This window comes from Oncorhynchus clarkii, chromosome 30, assembly GCF_045791955.1.
Source record: "Oncorhynchus clarkii lewisi isolate Uvic-CL-2024 chromosome 30, UVic_Ocla_1.0, whole genome shotgun sequence".
Taxonomy (NCBI): Eukaryota; Metazoa; Chordata; class Actinopteri; order Salmoniformes; family Salmonidae; genus Oncorhynchus; species Oncorhynchus clarkii.
Genome location: NC_092176.1, coordinates 47,243,696 through 47,258,747, shown reverse-complemented (window position 1 = coordinate 47,258,747; position 15,052 = coordinate 47,243,696). Strand labels below are relative to the sequence as shown.

The following is a 15,052-nucleotide window of genomic DNA, read 5'->3' as shown; positions in this document are numbered from 1 at the left end:
AGTAATGATGGACTGTCGTTTCTCTTTTCATATTTGAGCTGTTCTTGCCATAATATGGACTTGGTCTTTCACTAAATAGGGCTATCTTCTGTATGTCCCAACATAACTGATTGGCTCAAACACATTAAGGAAAGGAAAAACAATCCACACATTTTTACTTTTAACAAGGCACACCTGTTAATTGAAATGCATTCCAGGTGACTACCTCATGAAGCTGGTTGAGAGAATGTCAAGAGTGTCTAAAGCTGTCATCAAGGCAAAGAGTGGCTACTTTGATGAATGTGAAATATATTTTGATTTGTTAAAGACCTTGTTGGTTACTACATGATTCCATATGTGTCATTTAGTAGTTTCACTATTATTCTTCAATGTAGAAAACAGTAAAAATAAAGAAAAACCCTTGCTGTACTTCTAGTGCTGTGTTGGAGTTGAGATGCTGACAAGCAGGGCAGCAGGGCAGAAAGAGTAACTACTGAAGTTTAGTGCCACTTCAGTAGGGTTCCATTTGGGATCCTCTTTGGAGCTCAGGACAGCCAGTTCATTTCAACATTCATATAGGGGGATGGTGAGGAGAGGAGGGGGAGAGAGGACAGGAGGAGAGAGAACAGGGTGAGAGAGGAGGAGAGAGGAGAGGTTTGAAGGAGAGAGGAGAGGAGATGAGGACAGGGGGAGGATGAGAGTGGACAGGAGGAGGACAGGAGGAGAGAGGAGGAGAGGTGGAGAGAGAACAGGATGAGAGAGGAGAGGTTTAGAGGAGAGATGAGATGAGGACAGGGGGAGGAGGAGAGGACAGGAGGAGGATGAGAGTGGACAGGAGGATGACAGGAGGACAGGAGGAGAGAGGAGGAGAGGAGGAGAGAGAACAGGATGAGAGAGGAAAGGTTTAGAGGAGAGAGGAGATGAGGACAGGGGGAGGAGGAGAGGACAGGAGGAGGATGAGAGTGGACAGGAGGAGGACAGGAGGAGAGGAGGAGAGAGAACAGGATGAGAGAGGAGAGGTTTAGAGGAGAGAGGAGATGAGGACAGGGAGAGGAGGAGAGGACAGGAGGAGGATGAGAGTGGACAGGAGGAGGACAGGAGGAGGAGAGGAGGACAGGAGGAGGAGAGGAGAACAGGAGGAGGAGGAGGAGAGGACAGGATGAGGAGGACAGGACAGGAGGAGGAGGGCAGAAGGAGGAGAGGAGGAGGAGAGGAGGAGGACAGGAGGAGGGCAGGAGGAGGAGGAGAGGACAGGAGGAGGAGGAGAGGAGGACAGGAGGAGGAGAGGAGGAGGAGAGGAGGAGGAGAGGAGGACAGGAGGAGGAGAGGAGGACAGGAGGAGGAGGAGAGGACAGGAGTAGTGTAGGAGAAGAGAGGAGGGGAGCTATATGGACACTGGATGTGCACAGAGCATCAGTCTCACAGAGCATCAGTGACCTAGAGGTTAACAGAGAGGAACTAACACTAAACCCCCGGGAAAGATTACATTGCACATGGTGTTGGTTGGTTCGTCAGCCCTAGTTAGCCCAGCCTCACTCTGAGGACAGGACACAGTTAGTTTCCCCAGTCAGGACTCTGATCTAGGATCAGATTCTAGTCTTCTCCCCTGATGGGCCAGATCAGGATGAGCGGAAGCTGTTCTGATCCAGGACATGGTGTGTATTCAATAGCACACACTGAAGCAAAATGTTTTTCAACGGAAAAAGAAAATCCATTTCAGGTTTGTCCCTGTGTTTCTCTACCCGCTTGGTTCCGCTTGGTTCCCAGTGATTACACCCGTCTCATCGGGAGATGACTGAGCTGATGGAGTTGTAGGAGGTGCCTCCGTTACAGGCTCTTCCCCTCCCCCTAGCCACACCCTCTATGTTGACCCTGAAGACAGGCGAGGTCTTTAACAGGAAGTCAGCCGCGTCACGCCTCCCCAACTCACGCAGCTTCCACATCAACAACCCCACCGTGCTGTCTGGACGGACTGACCAATCCAGGAGCAGCGCTGCCGTGGGGCTGGCCAGGAGGGCGGGGTCATTGTCTGGGGCAGGGCCCCCATTGGTTGGGGTGCCGTTGGGGGTGGAGCTGTGTTTGGCCACCAGGTAGGTGAGACCCAGGTTCATAGCCAGCAGACACCAGTCCTTCCCCAGCGCATCAGGAGGGTCTAACAGACGACACAGCTTCCTCCTGGCCAGCAGGCTGACCTCTGAGATGTGGACATCTGCACACAGACTACCCTGACTATAGACTTCAGTACAGCCCAAGGCTAGGATACTGCTGAAGCTCTCCCTGTAACCACCCATGGTGTTGGTGAGACTGGTCTCTCTCTGGGTCTGGGCCTTCAGGAAGTCTTTAGGCTGGTAGATCATGACGGGACCGTGATGCTCTCTGAGCTGCTGGGGGCTGAGGTAGTACCGGGCGGTGAGGAGGCCAGGGAGGGTGGAGGACAGGAGCGACTCTGTAATGGTAACCATGGTGTCCAGGAGGGTGTAACACTTGGCCCGTTCGCTGTCGTGACCTCTGACCTGGATCTCCACCCCCTGGCCGTGGTTGACCAATAGGATCATGGCCTCCGCTCCGCCTTGGCTCACCTTTGCCCCATTGGTCCAGAGGCGGATGTCTCCGTCAGGCCCCTCCCCTGTGTCGTCCTCAGGGCGCTGCTGGTGGCTCCAGCGACACAGGTTCACCTGGAGGTCAGAGGTCAGGAAACATGACAACAGCATACTATTCATTCTGGGAGAAGAGCATCCCAGATGGCAGCATATTCAATAGGGACTGGGGAGTCATTCAGACAGTCTTGACAGGGACTGGGGAGTCATTCAGACAGTCTTGATAGGGACTGGGGAGTCATTCAGACAGTCTTGTAGGGACTGGGGAGTCATTCAGACAGTCTTGTAGGGACTGGGGAGTCATTCAGACAGTCTTGGTAGGGACTGGGGAGTCATTCAGACAATCTTGGTAGGGACTGGGGAGTCATTCAGACAGTCTTGACAGGGACTGGGGAGTCATTCAGACAGTATTGGTAGGGACTGGGGAGTCATTCAGACAGTCTTGACAGGGACTGGGGAGTCATTCAGACAGTATTGGTAGGGACTGGGGAGTCATTCAGACAGTCTTGGTAGGGACTGGGGAGTGATTCAGACAGTCTTGACAGGGACTGGGGAGTCATTCAGACAGTCTTGGTAGGGACTGGGGAGTCATTCAGACAGTCTTGATAGGGACTGGGGAGTCATTCAGACAGTCTTGATAGGGACTGGGTAGTCATTCAGACAGTCTTGATAGGGACTGGGGAGTCATTCAGACAGTATTGGTAGGGACTGGGTAGTCATTCAGACAGTCTTGATAGGGACTGGGGAGTCATTCAGACAGTCTTGATAGGGACTGGGGAGTCGTTCAGACAGTATTGGTAGGGACTGGGGAGTCATTCAGACAGTATTGGTAGGGACTGGGGAGTCGTTCAGACAGTATTGGTAGGGACTGGGGAGTCATTCAGACAATCTTGGTAGGGACTGGGGAGTCATTCAGACAGTCTTGGTAGGGACTGGGGAGTCATTCAGACAGTCTTGGTAGGGACTGGGGAGTCATTCAGACAGTATTGGTAGGGACTGGGGAGTCGTTCAGACAGTCTTGATAGGGACTGGGGAGTCATTCAGACAGTATTGGTAGGGACTGGGGAGTCATTCAGACAGTCTTGATGGTGACTGGGGAGTCATTCAGACAGTCTTGATCGGGACTGGGTAGTCATTCAGACAGTATTGGTAGGGACTGGGGAGTCATTCAGACAGTCTTGATAGGGACTGGGGAGTCATTCAGACAGTCTTGGTAGGGACTGGGGAGTCATTCAGACAGTCTTGATAGGGACTGGGGAGTCGTTCAGACAGTCTTGATAGGGACTGGGGAGTCGTTCAGACAGTATTGGTAGGGACTGGGGAGTCATTCAGACAGTATTGGTAGGGACTGGGGAGTCGTTCAGACAGTATTGGTAGGGACTGGGGAGTCATTCAGACAGTATTGGTAGGGACTGGGGAGTCGTTCAGACAGTATTGGTAGGGACTGGGGAGTCGTTCAGACAGTCTTGATAGGGACTGGGGAGTCATTCAGACAGTCTTGGTAGGGACTGGGGAGTCATTCAGACAGTCTTGATAGGGACTGGGGAGTCATTCAGACAGTCTTGATAGGGACTGGGGAGTCGTTCAGACAGTATTGGTAGGGACTGGGGAGTCATTCAGACAGTATTGGTAGGGACTGGGGAGTCATTCAGACAGTCTTGGTAGGGACTGGGGAGTCATTCAGACAGTCTTGGTAGGGACTGGGGAGTCATTCAGACAGTATTGGTAGGGACTGGGGAGTCATTCAGACAGTCTTGGTAGGGACTGGGGAGTCATTCAGACAGTCTTGGTAGGGACTGGGGAGTCATTCAGACAGTATTGGTAGGGACTGGGGAGTCATTCAGACAGTCTTGACAGGGACTGGGGAGTCATTCAGACAGTATTGGTAGGGACTGGGGAGTCGTTCAGACAGTCTTGATAGGGACTGGGGAGTCATTCAGACAGTCTTGATGGGGACTGGGGAGTCATTCAGACAGTCTTGATCGGGACTGGGTAGTCATTCAGACAGTATTGGTAGGGACTGGGGAGTCATTCAGACAGTCTTGATGGGGACTGGGGAGTCATTCAGACAGTATTGGTAGGGACTGGGGAGTCATTCAGACAGTCTTGATGGGGACTGGGGAGTCATTCAGACAGTCTTGATAGGGACTGGGGAGTCATTCAGACAGTCTTGATAGGGACTGGGGAGTCATTCAGACAGTCTTGGTAGGGACTGGGGAGTCATTCAGACAGTCTTGATAGGGACTGGGGAGTCATTCAGACAGTCTTGATAGGGACTGGGGAGTCATTCAGACAGTATTGGTAGGGACTGGGGAGTCATTCAGACAGTATTGATAGGGACTGGGGAGTCATTCAGACAGTCTTGATAGGGACTGGGGAGTCATTCAGACAGTATTGGTAGGGACTGGGGAGTCATTCAGACAGTCTTGATAGGGACTGGGGAGTCATTCAGACAGTCTTGATAGGGACTGGGGAGTCATTCAGACAGTATTGGTAGGGACTGGGGAGTCATTCAGACAGTCTTGATAGGGACTGGGGAGTCATTCAGACAGTATTGGTAGGGACTGGGGAGTCATTCAGACAGTCTTGGTAGGGACTGGGGAGTCATTCAGACAGTCTTGACTGGGGAGTCGTCCAGACAGTATTGGTAGGGACTGGGGAGTCATTCAGACAGTATTGGTAGGGACTGGGGAGTCATTCAGACAGTATTGGTAGGGACTGGGGAGTCATTCAGACAGTATTGGTAGGGACTGGGGAGTCATTCAGACAGTCTTGTAGGGACTGGGGAGTCATTCAGACAGTCTTGTAGGGACTGGGGAGTCATTCAGACAGTCTTGTAGGGACTGGGGAGTCATTCAGACAGTCTTGTAGGGACTGGGGAGTCATTCAGACAGTATTGGTAGGGACTGGGGAGTCATTCAGACAGTATTGGTAGGGACTGGGGAGTCATTCAGACAGTCTTGTAGGGACTGGGGAGTCATTCAGACAGTATTGGTAGGGACTGGGGAGTCATTCAGACAGTCTTGATAGGGACTGGGGAGTCGTCCAGACAGTATTGGTAGGGACTGGGGAGTCGTTCAGACAGTCTTGATGAATCAAAGCATGTACCTGTAGCTTGTGGAACAGTCCACAGGGGAAAGGTGTGAGGTGTTCAGCAGGAACCAGTCTGACCCCTCCGTAGATCAGGACATCGTCCTCCTCCTCTTCCTCCGTCCAGGAGTGGTGGAGGCTGTTGGTCTTGATCAGGGCGGGGACATCCACCATGCCAGGGTTGGTCAGGTCACGTACGCACACGTCCATGGCATCCAGCACCTGTCGTAAGAGAGGATGTTAGCATGGACGCTAATGTCTTCCTATGGGAGATGCTAACATGTTGCATTGTGGTATACTTGATACTTGACGGTATACAACTATGCATGCCCAGCTTGTGTTAGCATGGTCGCTAAGTGTGACATGTTTTCCTATGGGAGATGCTAGCATGTTGCATTGCGGTATACTTGACAGTATACAACTATGCATGCCCAGCTTGTGTTAGCATGGTCGCTAAGTGTGACATGTTTTCCTATGGGAGATGCTAACATGTTGCATTGTGGTATACTTGACAGTATACAACTATGCATGCCCAGCTTGTGTTAGCATGGTCGCTAAGCGTGGCATGTTTTCCTATGGGAGATGCTAACAGTTCCCCGTCTTAGTAATGATGACTGTCTCTGACCTGTAGCAGTTCGTCCACGTCGCTCTCTGGGGCCAGAGCCTGTATCTCCTCCAGTCTGTAGCGCCCCCTGTAGTGGTGGATGGCTTTAGGCGTGTCCACAGAGAGGAGGCGGGCTAACACCCCACTACACAGCCAGCGGGGCTCCAACACCATCACATCCTGCACCGTCTCACTCTGCATCAGGTTGATCTGTTAGGAGGATGGGGAAGAGAGAGAGATGGATACAAATTGGAGGGAGAGAAAGCACGGGGGAGAGAGAGATATATAATCAAAAATAAATTGTCCATAGTTAAGGGGGGCATGTAAAAATCTTCCCAGTGTGAAATAGTTCCAGATCGTTGTGAATGAACTGGGATGACGTCACAATAACTGCTTGTGCGTCTCCATGTGATTGGCTGATATCTCTCACACCCTCCCTGAACCACGGTTCAGCACCATGTGGCTAGAAGGAACCAAGGTTCAGCACCATGTAGGTAGAAAGAACCAATTTCATTGGTCTAATATGAGGTGGAAACTGAACTTCCTAACCTCCCGCCAACGTATGACCATGTTAAAGACACATATTTCCCTCAGATTCCACAGACCCACAAAGTATTAAAAAACAAATCACATTGTGATGAAATTCCACAGTGCGACTTCACAGCAGCAGGATTTGTGACCTGTTGCCACAAGAAAAGGGCAACCAGTGAAGAACAAACTCCATTGTAAATACAACCCATATTTATATTTCTTATTTTCCCTTGAGCTATTTTCCCATCGTTAGAACACTCCATATAGACATAATATGACATTTGAAATGTGTTTATTGTTTTGGAACTGTTCTGAGTGTAATGTTTACTGTTCAGTAATGTTTATTTCACTTTTGTTTATTATCTATTTCACTTTGGCAATGTAAACATGTTTCCCATGACAATAAAGTCCTTAAATTGAATTGAGTGAGTGAGTGAGTGAGTGAGTGAGTGAGTGAGTGAGTGAAAGAGAGAATAGAAGAGAGAAAGGTGAATGTTAGCATATCAAATATAATCTGGTATTGAATTGTGTGAAGTACAAGACAAGTTGAAGTCTGTCCAGGCCAGTTGGCTGTCTATCTACCAGAGCAGAGTCATTCTTGTTAACATCAACATGTCGTAACAGTCCAATCACTGTTTCCAGATGGAGGAACACACTGCTAAACAGTGACACCTGGTGGCAGAAACCAGAACCTCACAACACAGACACTGAATAGAGGAGTATCATGGGTTGAATACGGATCCTTGACACTATTTGAGGTGCACTCGACTTACGTTGAAGTTTGGACTTTTGTGTAATAGGGTGAGTGTGTACCTCTCCCATGTTGTGGAGCTACTGTGTGTGTACCTCTCCCATGTTGTGGAGCTGCTGTGTGTGTACCTCTCCCATGTTGTGGAGCTGCTGTGTGTGTACCTCTCCCATGCTGTGGAGCTGCTGCTGTGTGTGTGTGTGTGTGTGTGTGTGTGTGTGTGTGTGTGTGTGTGTGTGTGTGTGTGTGTACCTCTCCCATGCTGTGGAGCTGCTGTGCGACCCCTCGGAGGTGCTCCTCGCTGACCAGTGGGTTGATGTGTTCCTGGACGTCAGAGACAAACTGTTGCCATGACGTCAGCTGGTTAGGGCCACTCATTTTCCTCCAGGAGGGCAGGGTCGAGACCAGACACTCTGAAAGGGCCGACATGGGACTACAGGTCTGTCAGAGAGAGGGCAGAGAGAGGGACTTAACAAATTTGACCCTAATAACTACCGTTGGGATATGCGTCAAAAGAAACCTTGGGAAAATCCTATGCATTATCATTAACAGCAGACTCATACATTTACTCAGCGAAAACAATGTACTGAGCAAATGTCAAATTGGCTTCTTACCAAATGACTGTACGACAGACCACGTATTCACCCTGCACACCCTCATTGACAAACAAACAAAACAAAACAAAGGCAAAGTCTTCTCATGCCGCGTTGATTTAAAAAAAGCTTTTGGACTTAATTTGTCACAAGTCCCATTTCTCTAAAGACAAATAATACCAAAAACAAGGTAGGCTTCTGTTGCAACATTGTAGCCAACATCACCAGCGTTGCTATGGAAATAAGTACATTGACACCCTCAACCAGCAGCTGGTCATTATGTCCTCTTCATCTAGAGAACATGTTCACCAGCTTGCTACAACAAAGGCAGAACCTGAGACCAGCATGGCCTCCATCACACAGCCTGATGACACTGCACCAGCCTTCCTGTCTGCTCCAGCCCAGGTTAATCTACCAGCCTCCCAGTCTGCTCCAGCCCAGGTCAGCCAACCAGCCTCCCAGTCTGCTCCAGCCCAGGTCAGCCAACCAGCCTCTCAGTCTGCTACAGCCCAGGTCAGCCAACCAGCCTCCCAATCTGCTCCAGCCCAGGTTAACCTACCAGCCTCCCAGTCTGCTCCAGCCCAGGTCAACCAACCAGCCTCCCAGTCTGCTTCAGCCCAGGTCAACCAACCAGCCTCCCAGTCTGCTCCAGCCCAGGTCAACCAACCAGCCTCCCAGTCTGCTCCAGCCCAGGTCAGCCAATCCCCCTTCCAGTCTGCTCCAGCCAGAATACCAGCCTCCCTGTCTGCTCCATCCCAGAATACCAGCCTCCCAGCCTGCTCCAGCCCAGGTCAACCTACCAGCCTCCCAGTCTGCTCCAGCCCAGGTCAACCTACCAGCCTCCCAGTCTGCTCCAGCCCAGGTCAACCAACCAGCCTCCCAGTCTGCTACAGCCCAGGTCAACCTACCAGCCTCCCAGTCTGCTCCAGCCCAGGTCAACCGACCAGCCTCCCAGTCTGCTCCAGACCAGGTCAACCAACCAGCCTCCCAGTCTGCTCCAGCCCAGAATACCAGCCTCCCAGTCTGCTCCAGCCCAGGTCAACCTACCAGCCTCCCAGTCTGCTCCAGCCCAGAATACCAGCCTCCCAGTCTGCTCCAGCCCAGGTAAACCTCCCAGTCTGCTCCAGCCCAGGTCAACCTACCAGCCTCCCAGTCTGCTCCAGCCCAGGTCAACCTACCAGCCTCCCAGTCTGCTCCAGCCCAGGTCAACCTCCCAGTCTGCTCCAGCCCAGGTCAACCTACCAGCCTCCCAGTCTGCTCCAGCCCAGGTCAACCTCCCAGTCTGCTGCAGCCCAGGTCAACCTACCACCCTCCCAGTCTGCTCCAGCCCAGGTCAACCTCCCAGTCTGCTCCAGTCCAGGTCAACCTCCCAGTCTGCTCCAGTCCAGGTCAACCTCCCAGTCTGCTCCAGCCCAGGTCAACCTCCCAGTCTGCTCCAGCCCAGGTCAACCTCCCAGTCTGCTCCAGCCCAGGTCAACCTACCAGTCTGCTCCAGCCCAGGTCAACCTACCAGCCTCCCAGTCTGCTCCAGCCCAGGTCAACCTCCCAGTCTGCTCCAGCCCAGGTCAACCTACCACCCTCCCAGTCCGCTCCAGCCCAGGTCAACCTCCCAGTCTGCTCCAGCCCAGGTCAACCTCCCAGTCTGCTCCAGCCCAGGTCAACCTCCCAGTCTGCTCCAGCCCAGGTCAACCTACCAGCCTCCCAGTCTGCTTCAGCCTAGGTCAACCTACCAGCCTCCCAGTCTGCTTCAGCCTAGGTCAACCTACCAGCCTCCCAGTCTGCTCCAGCAGAGGTCAACCTACCAGCCTTCCTGTCTGCTCCAGCCCAGGTCAACCTACCAGTCTGCTTCAGCCCAGGTCAGAATAACAGCCTCCCAGTCTGCTCCACCCAAACAACTACCCACAACTGCAATCTTTATTGATTAAAATAGGAAGCTCTTGGTCAGGAGAGATGATTCCCTGGACACCTGGTGTATAAGTTCTGGTGTCCTACAACTGACAGTGCAATGCAGCTACTCAGTCAGACCAGGATTGACACCCCTGATAACATCATCATCCACACTAGCACAAACAACCTTCCTGCCAAAGGTGAAAATGTATCTGGGGCAATGAGAAGAGTGGCAGAATGGGCACAGGCTATGTTCCCAACAACCAATATAGATGTATCTACCCTCCTACCAAGAAAAGACTTCTCAGGACAGTTAATCAACAAAATAAATCAAATTTCATTGGTCACATACACATTGTTAGCAGATGTTAATGCGAGTGTAGCGAAATACTTGTGCTTCAAGTTCCGACAATAATATATTCTAGTTCCGGCAGTAATATCTAACAATTAATCGAACAATTTCACAACAACTGCCTTATACACACAAGTGTAAAGGAATGAATAAGAATATGTACATATAAATATATGGATGAGCGATGGCCGAACGGCATAGGCAAAATGCAGGAGATGGTATAGAGTACAGTATATACATATGAGATGAGTAGTGTATGTCAACATTATATAAAGTGGCATAATTTAAAGTGACTAGTGATACATTTTTTACATATATTTTTACATTATTAAAGTGGCTCAGCATTTAACACCATAGTACCCTCCAAACTCTTCATTAAGTGCTTCGTTGTGGAGATTCCAATGCGAGAACAGGTTCTGAGCCTGACTACACTGATGAGGGAGGTAACCACCACATATTTGGACACCCCTCCTTGTACAGCAGCCCTATTATAAATAATAGAAGCAGTCCTGACCACCCTCCTTGTACAGTAGCCCTATTATAAATAAGAGAAACAGTCCTGACCACCCTCCTTGTACAGTAGCCCTATTATAAATAAGAAAAACAGTCCTGACCACCTTCCTTGTACAGTAGCCCTATTATAAATAAGAGAAACAGTCCTGACCACCCTCCTTGTACAGTAGCCCTATTATAAATAAGAGAAACAGTCCTGACCACCCTCCTTGTACAGCAGCCCTATTATAAATAAGAGAAACAGTCCTGACCACCCTCATTGTACAGTAGCCCTATTATAAATAAGAGAAACAGTCCTGACCACCCTCCTTGTACAGTAGCCCTATTATAAATAATAGAAGCAGTCCTGACCACCCTCCTTGTACAGTAGCCCTATTATATTATAAATAAGAGAAACAGTCCTGACCACCCTCCTTGTACAGTAGCCCTATTATAAATAAGAGAAACAGTCCTGACCACCCTCCTTGTACAGTAGCCCTATTATAAATAATAGAAGCAGTCCTGACCACCCTCCTTGTACAGTAGCCCTATTATAAATAAGAGAAACAGTCCTGACCACCCTCCTTGTACAGTAGCCCTATTATAAATAAGAGAAACAGTCCTGACCACCCTCATTGTACAGTAGCCCTATTATAAATAAGAGAAACAGTCCTGAAAACCCTCCTTGTACAGTAGCCCTATTATAAATAATAGAAGCAGTCCTGACCACCCTCCTTGTACAGTAGCCCTATTATATTATAAATAAGAGAAACAGTCCTGACCACCCTCCTTGTACAGTAGCCCTATTATAAATAAGAGAAACAGTCCTGACCACCCTCCTTGTACAGTAGCCCTATTATAAATAATAGAAACAGTCCTGACCACCCTCCTTGTACAGTAGCCCTATTATAAATAAGAGAAACAGTCCTGACCACCCTCCTTGTACAGCAGCCCTATTATAAATAAGATAAACAGTCCTGACCACCCTCCTTGTACAGTAGCCCTATTATATTATAAATAATAGAAACAGTCCTGACCACCCTCCTTGTACAGTAGCCCTATTATATTATAAATAAGAGAAACAGTCCTGACCACCCTCCTTGTACAGTAGCCCTATTATAAATAAGAGAACCAGTCCTGACCACCCTCCTTGTACAGTAACCCTATTATAAATAAGAGAAACAGTCCTGACCACCTTCCTTGTACAGTAGCCCTATTATAAATAAGAGAAACAGTCCTGACCACCCTCCTTGTACAGTAGCCCTATTATAAATAAGAGAAACAGTCCTGACCACCCTCCTTGTACAGTAGCCCTATTATAAATAATAGAAACAGTCCTGACCACCCTCCTTGTACAGTAGCCCTATTATAAATAAGAGAAACAGTCCTGACCACCCTCCTTGTACAGTAGCCCTATTATAAATAATAGAAGCAGTCCTGACCACCCTCCTTGTACAGTAGCCCTATTATATTATAAATAAGAGAAACAGTCCTGACCACCCTCCTTGTACAGTAGCCCTATTATAAATAAGAGAAACAGTCCTGACCACCCTCCTTGTACAGTAGCCCTATTATAAATAATAGAAGCAGTCCTGACCACCCTCCTTGTACAGTAGCCCTATTATAAATAAGAGAAACAGTCCTGACCACCCTCCTTGTACAGTAGCCCTATTATAAATAATAGAAACAGTCCTGACCACCCTCCTTGTACAGTAGCCCTATTATAAATAAGATAAACAGTCCTGACCACCCTCCTTGTACAGCAGCCCTATTATAAATAAGAGAAACAGTCCTGACCACCCTCCTTGTACAGTAGCCCTATTATAAATAAGAGAAACAGTCCTGACCACCCTCCTTGTACAGTAGCCCTATTATATTATAAATAATAGAAACAGTCCTGACCACCCTCCTTGTACAGTAGCCCTATTATATTATAAATAAGAGAAACAGTCCTGACCACCCTCCTTGTACAGTAGCCCTATTATAAATAAGAGAAACAGTCCTGACCACCCTCCTTGTACAGTAGCCCTATTATAAATAATAGAAGCAGTCCTGACCACCCTCCTTGTACAGTAGCCCTATTATAAATAAGAGAAACAGTCCTGACCACCCTCCTTGTACAGTAGCCCTATTATAAATAATAGAAACAGTCCTGACCACCCTCCTTGTACAGTAGCCCTATTATAAATAAGATAAACAGTCCTGACCACCCTCCTTGTACAGCAGCCCTATTATAAATAATAGAAACAGTCCTGACCACCCTCCTTGTACAGTAGCCCTATTATAAATAAGAGAAACAGTCCTGACCACCCTCCTTGTACAGTAGCCCTATTATATTATAAATAATAGAAACAGTCCTGACCACCCTCCTTGTACAGTAGCCCTATTATATTATAAATAAGAGAAACAGTCCTGACCACCCTCCTTGTACAGTAGCCCTATTATAAATAAGAGAACCAGTCCTGACCACCCTCCTTGTACAGTAGCCCTATTATATTATAAATAAGAGAAACAGTCCTGACCACCCTCCTTGTACAGTAGCCCTATTATATTATAAATAAGAGAAACAGTCCTGACCACCCTCCTTGTACAGTAGCCCTATTATAAATAAGAGAAACAGTCCTGACCACCCTCCTTGTACAGTAGCCCTATTAAAATAAGAGAAACAGTCCTGACCAACCTGCTTGTACAGTAGCCCTATTATATTATAAATAAGAGAAACAGTCCTGACCACCCTCCTTGTACAGTAGCCCTATTATATTATAAATAAGAGAAACAGTCCTGACCACCCTCCTTGTACAGTAGCCCTATTATATTATAAATAAGAGAAACAGTCCTGACCACCCTCCTTGTACAGTAGCCCTATTATAAATAAGAGAAACAGTCCTGACCACCCTCCTTGTACAGTAGCCCTATTATAAGTAAGAGAAACAGTCCTGACCACCCTCCTTGTACAGTAGCCCTATTATAAATAAGAGAAACAGTCCTGACCACCCTCCTTGTACAGCAGCCCTATTATAAATAAGATAAACAGTCCTGACCACCCTCCTTGTACAGTAGCCCTATTATAAATAATAGAAACAGTCCTGACCACCCTCCTTGTACAGCAGCCCTATTATAAATAAGAGAAACAGTCCTGACCACCTTCCTTGTACAGTAGCCCTATTATAAATAAGAGAAACAGTCCTGACCACCCTCCTTGTACAGTAGCCCTATTATAAATAAGAGAAACAGTCCTGACCACCCTCCTTGTACAGCAGCCCTATTATAAATAATAGAAGCAGTCCTGACCACCCTCCTTGTACAGCAGCCCTATTATAAATAATAGAAACAGTCCTGACCACCCTCCTTGTACAGTAGCCCTATTATAAATAAGAGAAACAGTCCTGACCAAATACTGAACAGAAACGGGAAGGAGTTAGTGCATCTCTGTCGAGCCTTAGGCCTGTACATGCTTAATGGTAGAATCAGAGGGGACTCTTTAGGTCAGTTTACTTACTGCTCAGCTCTTGGGACAAGTGTAGTCGATTATGCCATCACTGACATTGACCCCTCCTCCATTAGTGCATTCACTGTCAGACCACAGACACCATTGTAAGACCACAGACACCATTGTCAGACCACAGACACCATTGTCGGATCATAGACACCATTGTCGGATCACAAACACCATTGTCGGATCACTTGAACATTTGAACATCTTGGCCATGTTCTGTTATAATCTCCACCCGGCACAGCCAGAAGAGGACTGGCCACCCCACATAGCCTGGTTACTCTCTAGGTTTCTTCCCGGGTTTTGGCCTTTCTAGGGAGTTTTTCCTAGCCACCGTGCTTCTACACCTGCATTGCTTGCTGTTTGGGGTTTTAGGCTGGGTTTCTGTACAGCACTTTGAGATATCAGCTGATGTACGAAGGGCTATATAAATACATTTGATTTGATTTGATTTGGTGGTACGTATTGGTAAGGGTACAAAGACGATGTTATTGGCTGTCAGAATGTAGGAACTAACAGAGACGATGTTATTGGCTGTCAGAGTGTAGGAACTAACAGAGACGATGTTATTGGCTGTCAGAGTGTAGGAACTAACAGAGACGATGTTATTGGTTGTCAGAGTGTAGGAACTTACAGAGACAATGTTATTGGCTGTCAGAGTGTAGGAACTTACAGAGACGATGTTA

The 15,052-nt window shown here is 48.3% G+C and overlaps 1 protein-coding gene across 1 annotated transcript in view; it reads right to left on the bottom strand.

Annotated features, from left to right (window-relative positions):
* Positions 1-1,712: 1,712 nt before the first annotated feature.
* LOC139389411 (death-associated protein kinase 1) overlaps positions 1,713-15,052 on the bottom strand; it is a 173,986-nt gene continuing 160,646 nt past the window's right edge. Inside the window, exons 25-28 of the mRNA XM_071136154.1 lie at positions 7,802-7,990; positions 6,292-6,480; positions 5,685-5,888; positions 1,713-2,654 (exon numbers count right to left, since the gene is read on the bottom strand). Coding sequence (XP_070992255.1) covers positions 1,761-2,654; positions 5,685-5,888; positions 6,292-6,480; positions 7,802-7,990 — 1,476 coding nt within the window. The 3' untranslated portion in view covers positions 1,713-1,760. The remainder of the gene's footprint in view (positions 2,655-5,684; positions 5,889-6,291; positions 6,481-7,801; positions 7,991-15,052) is intronic.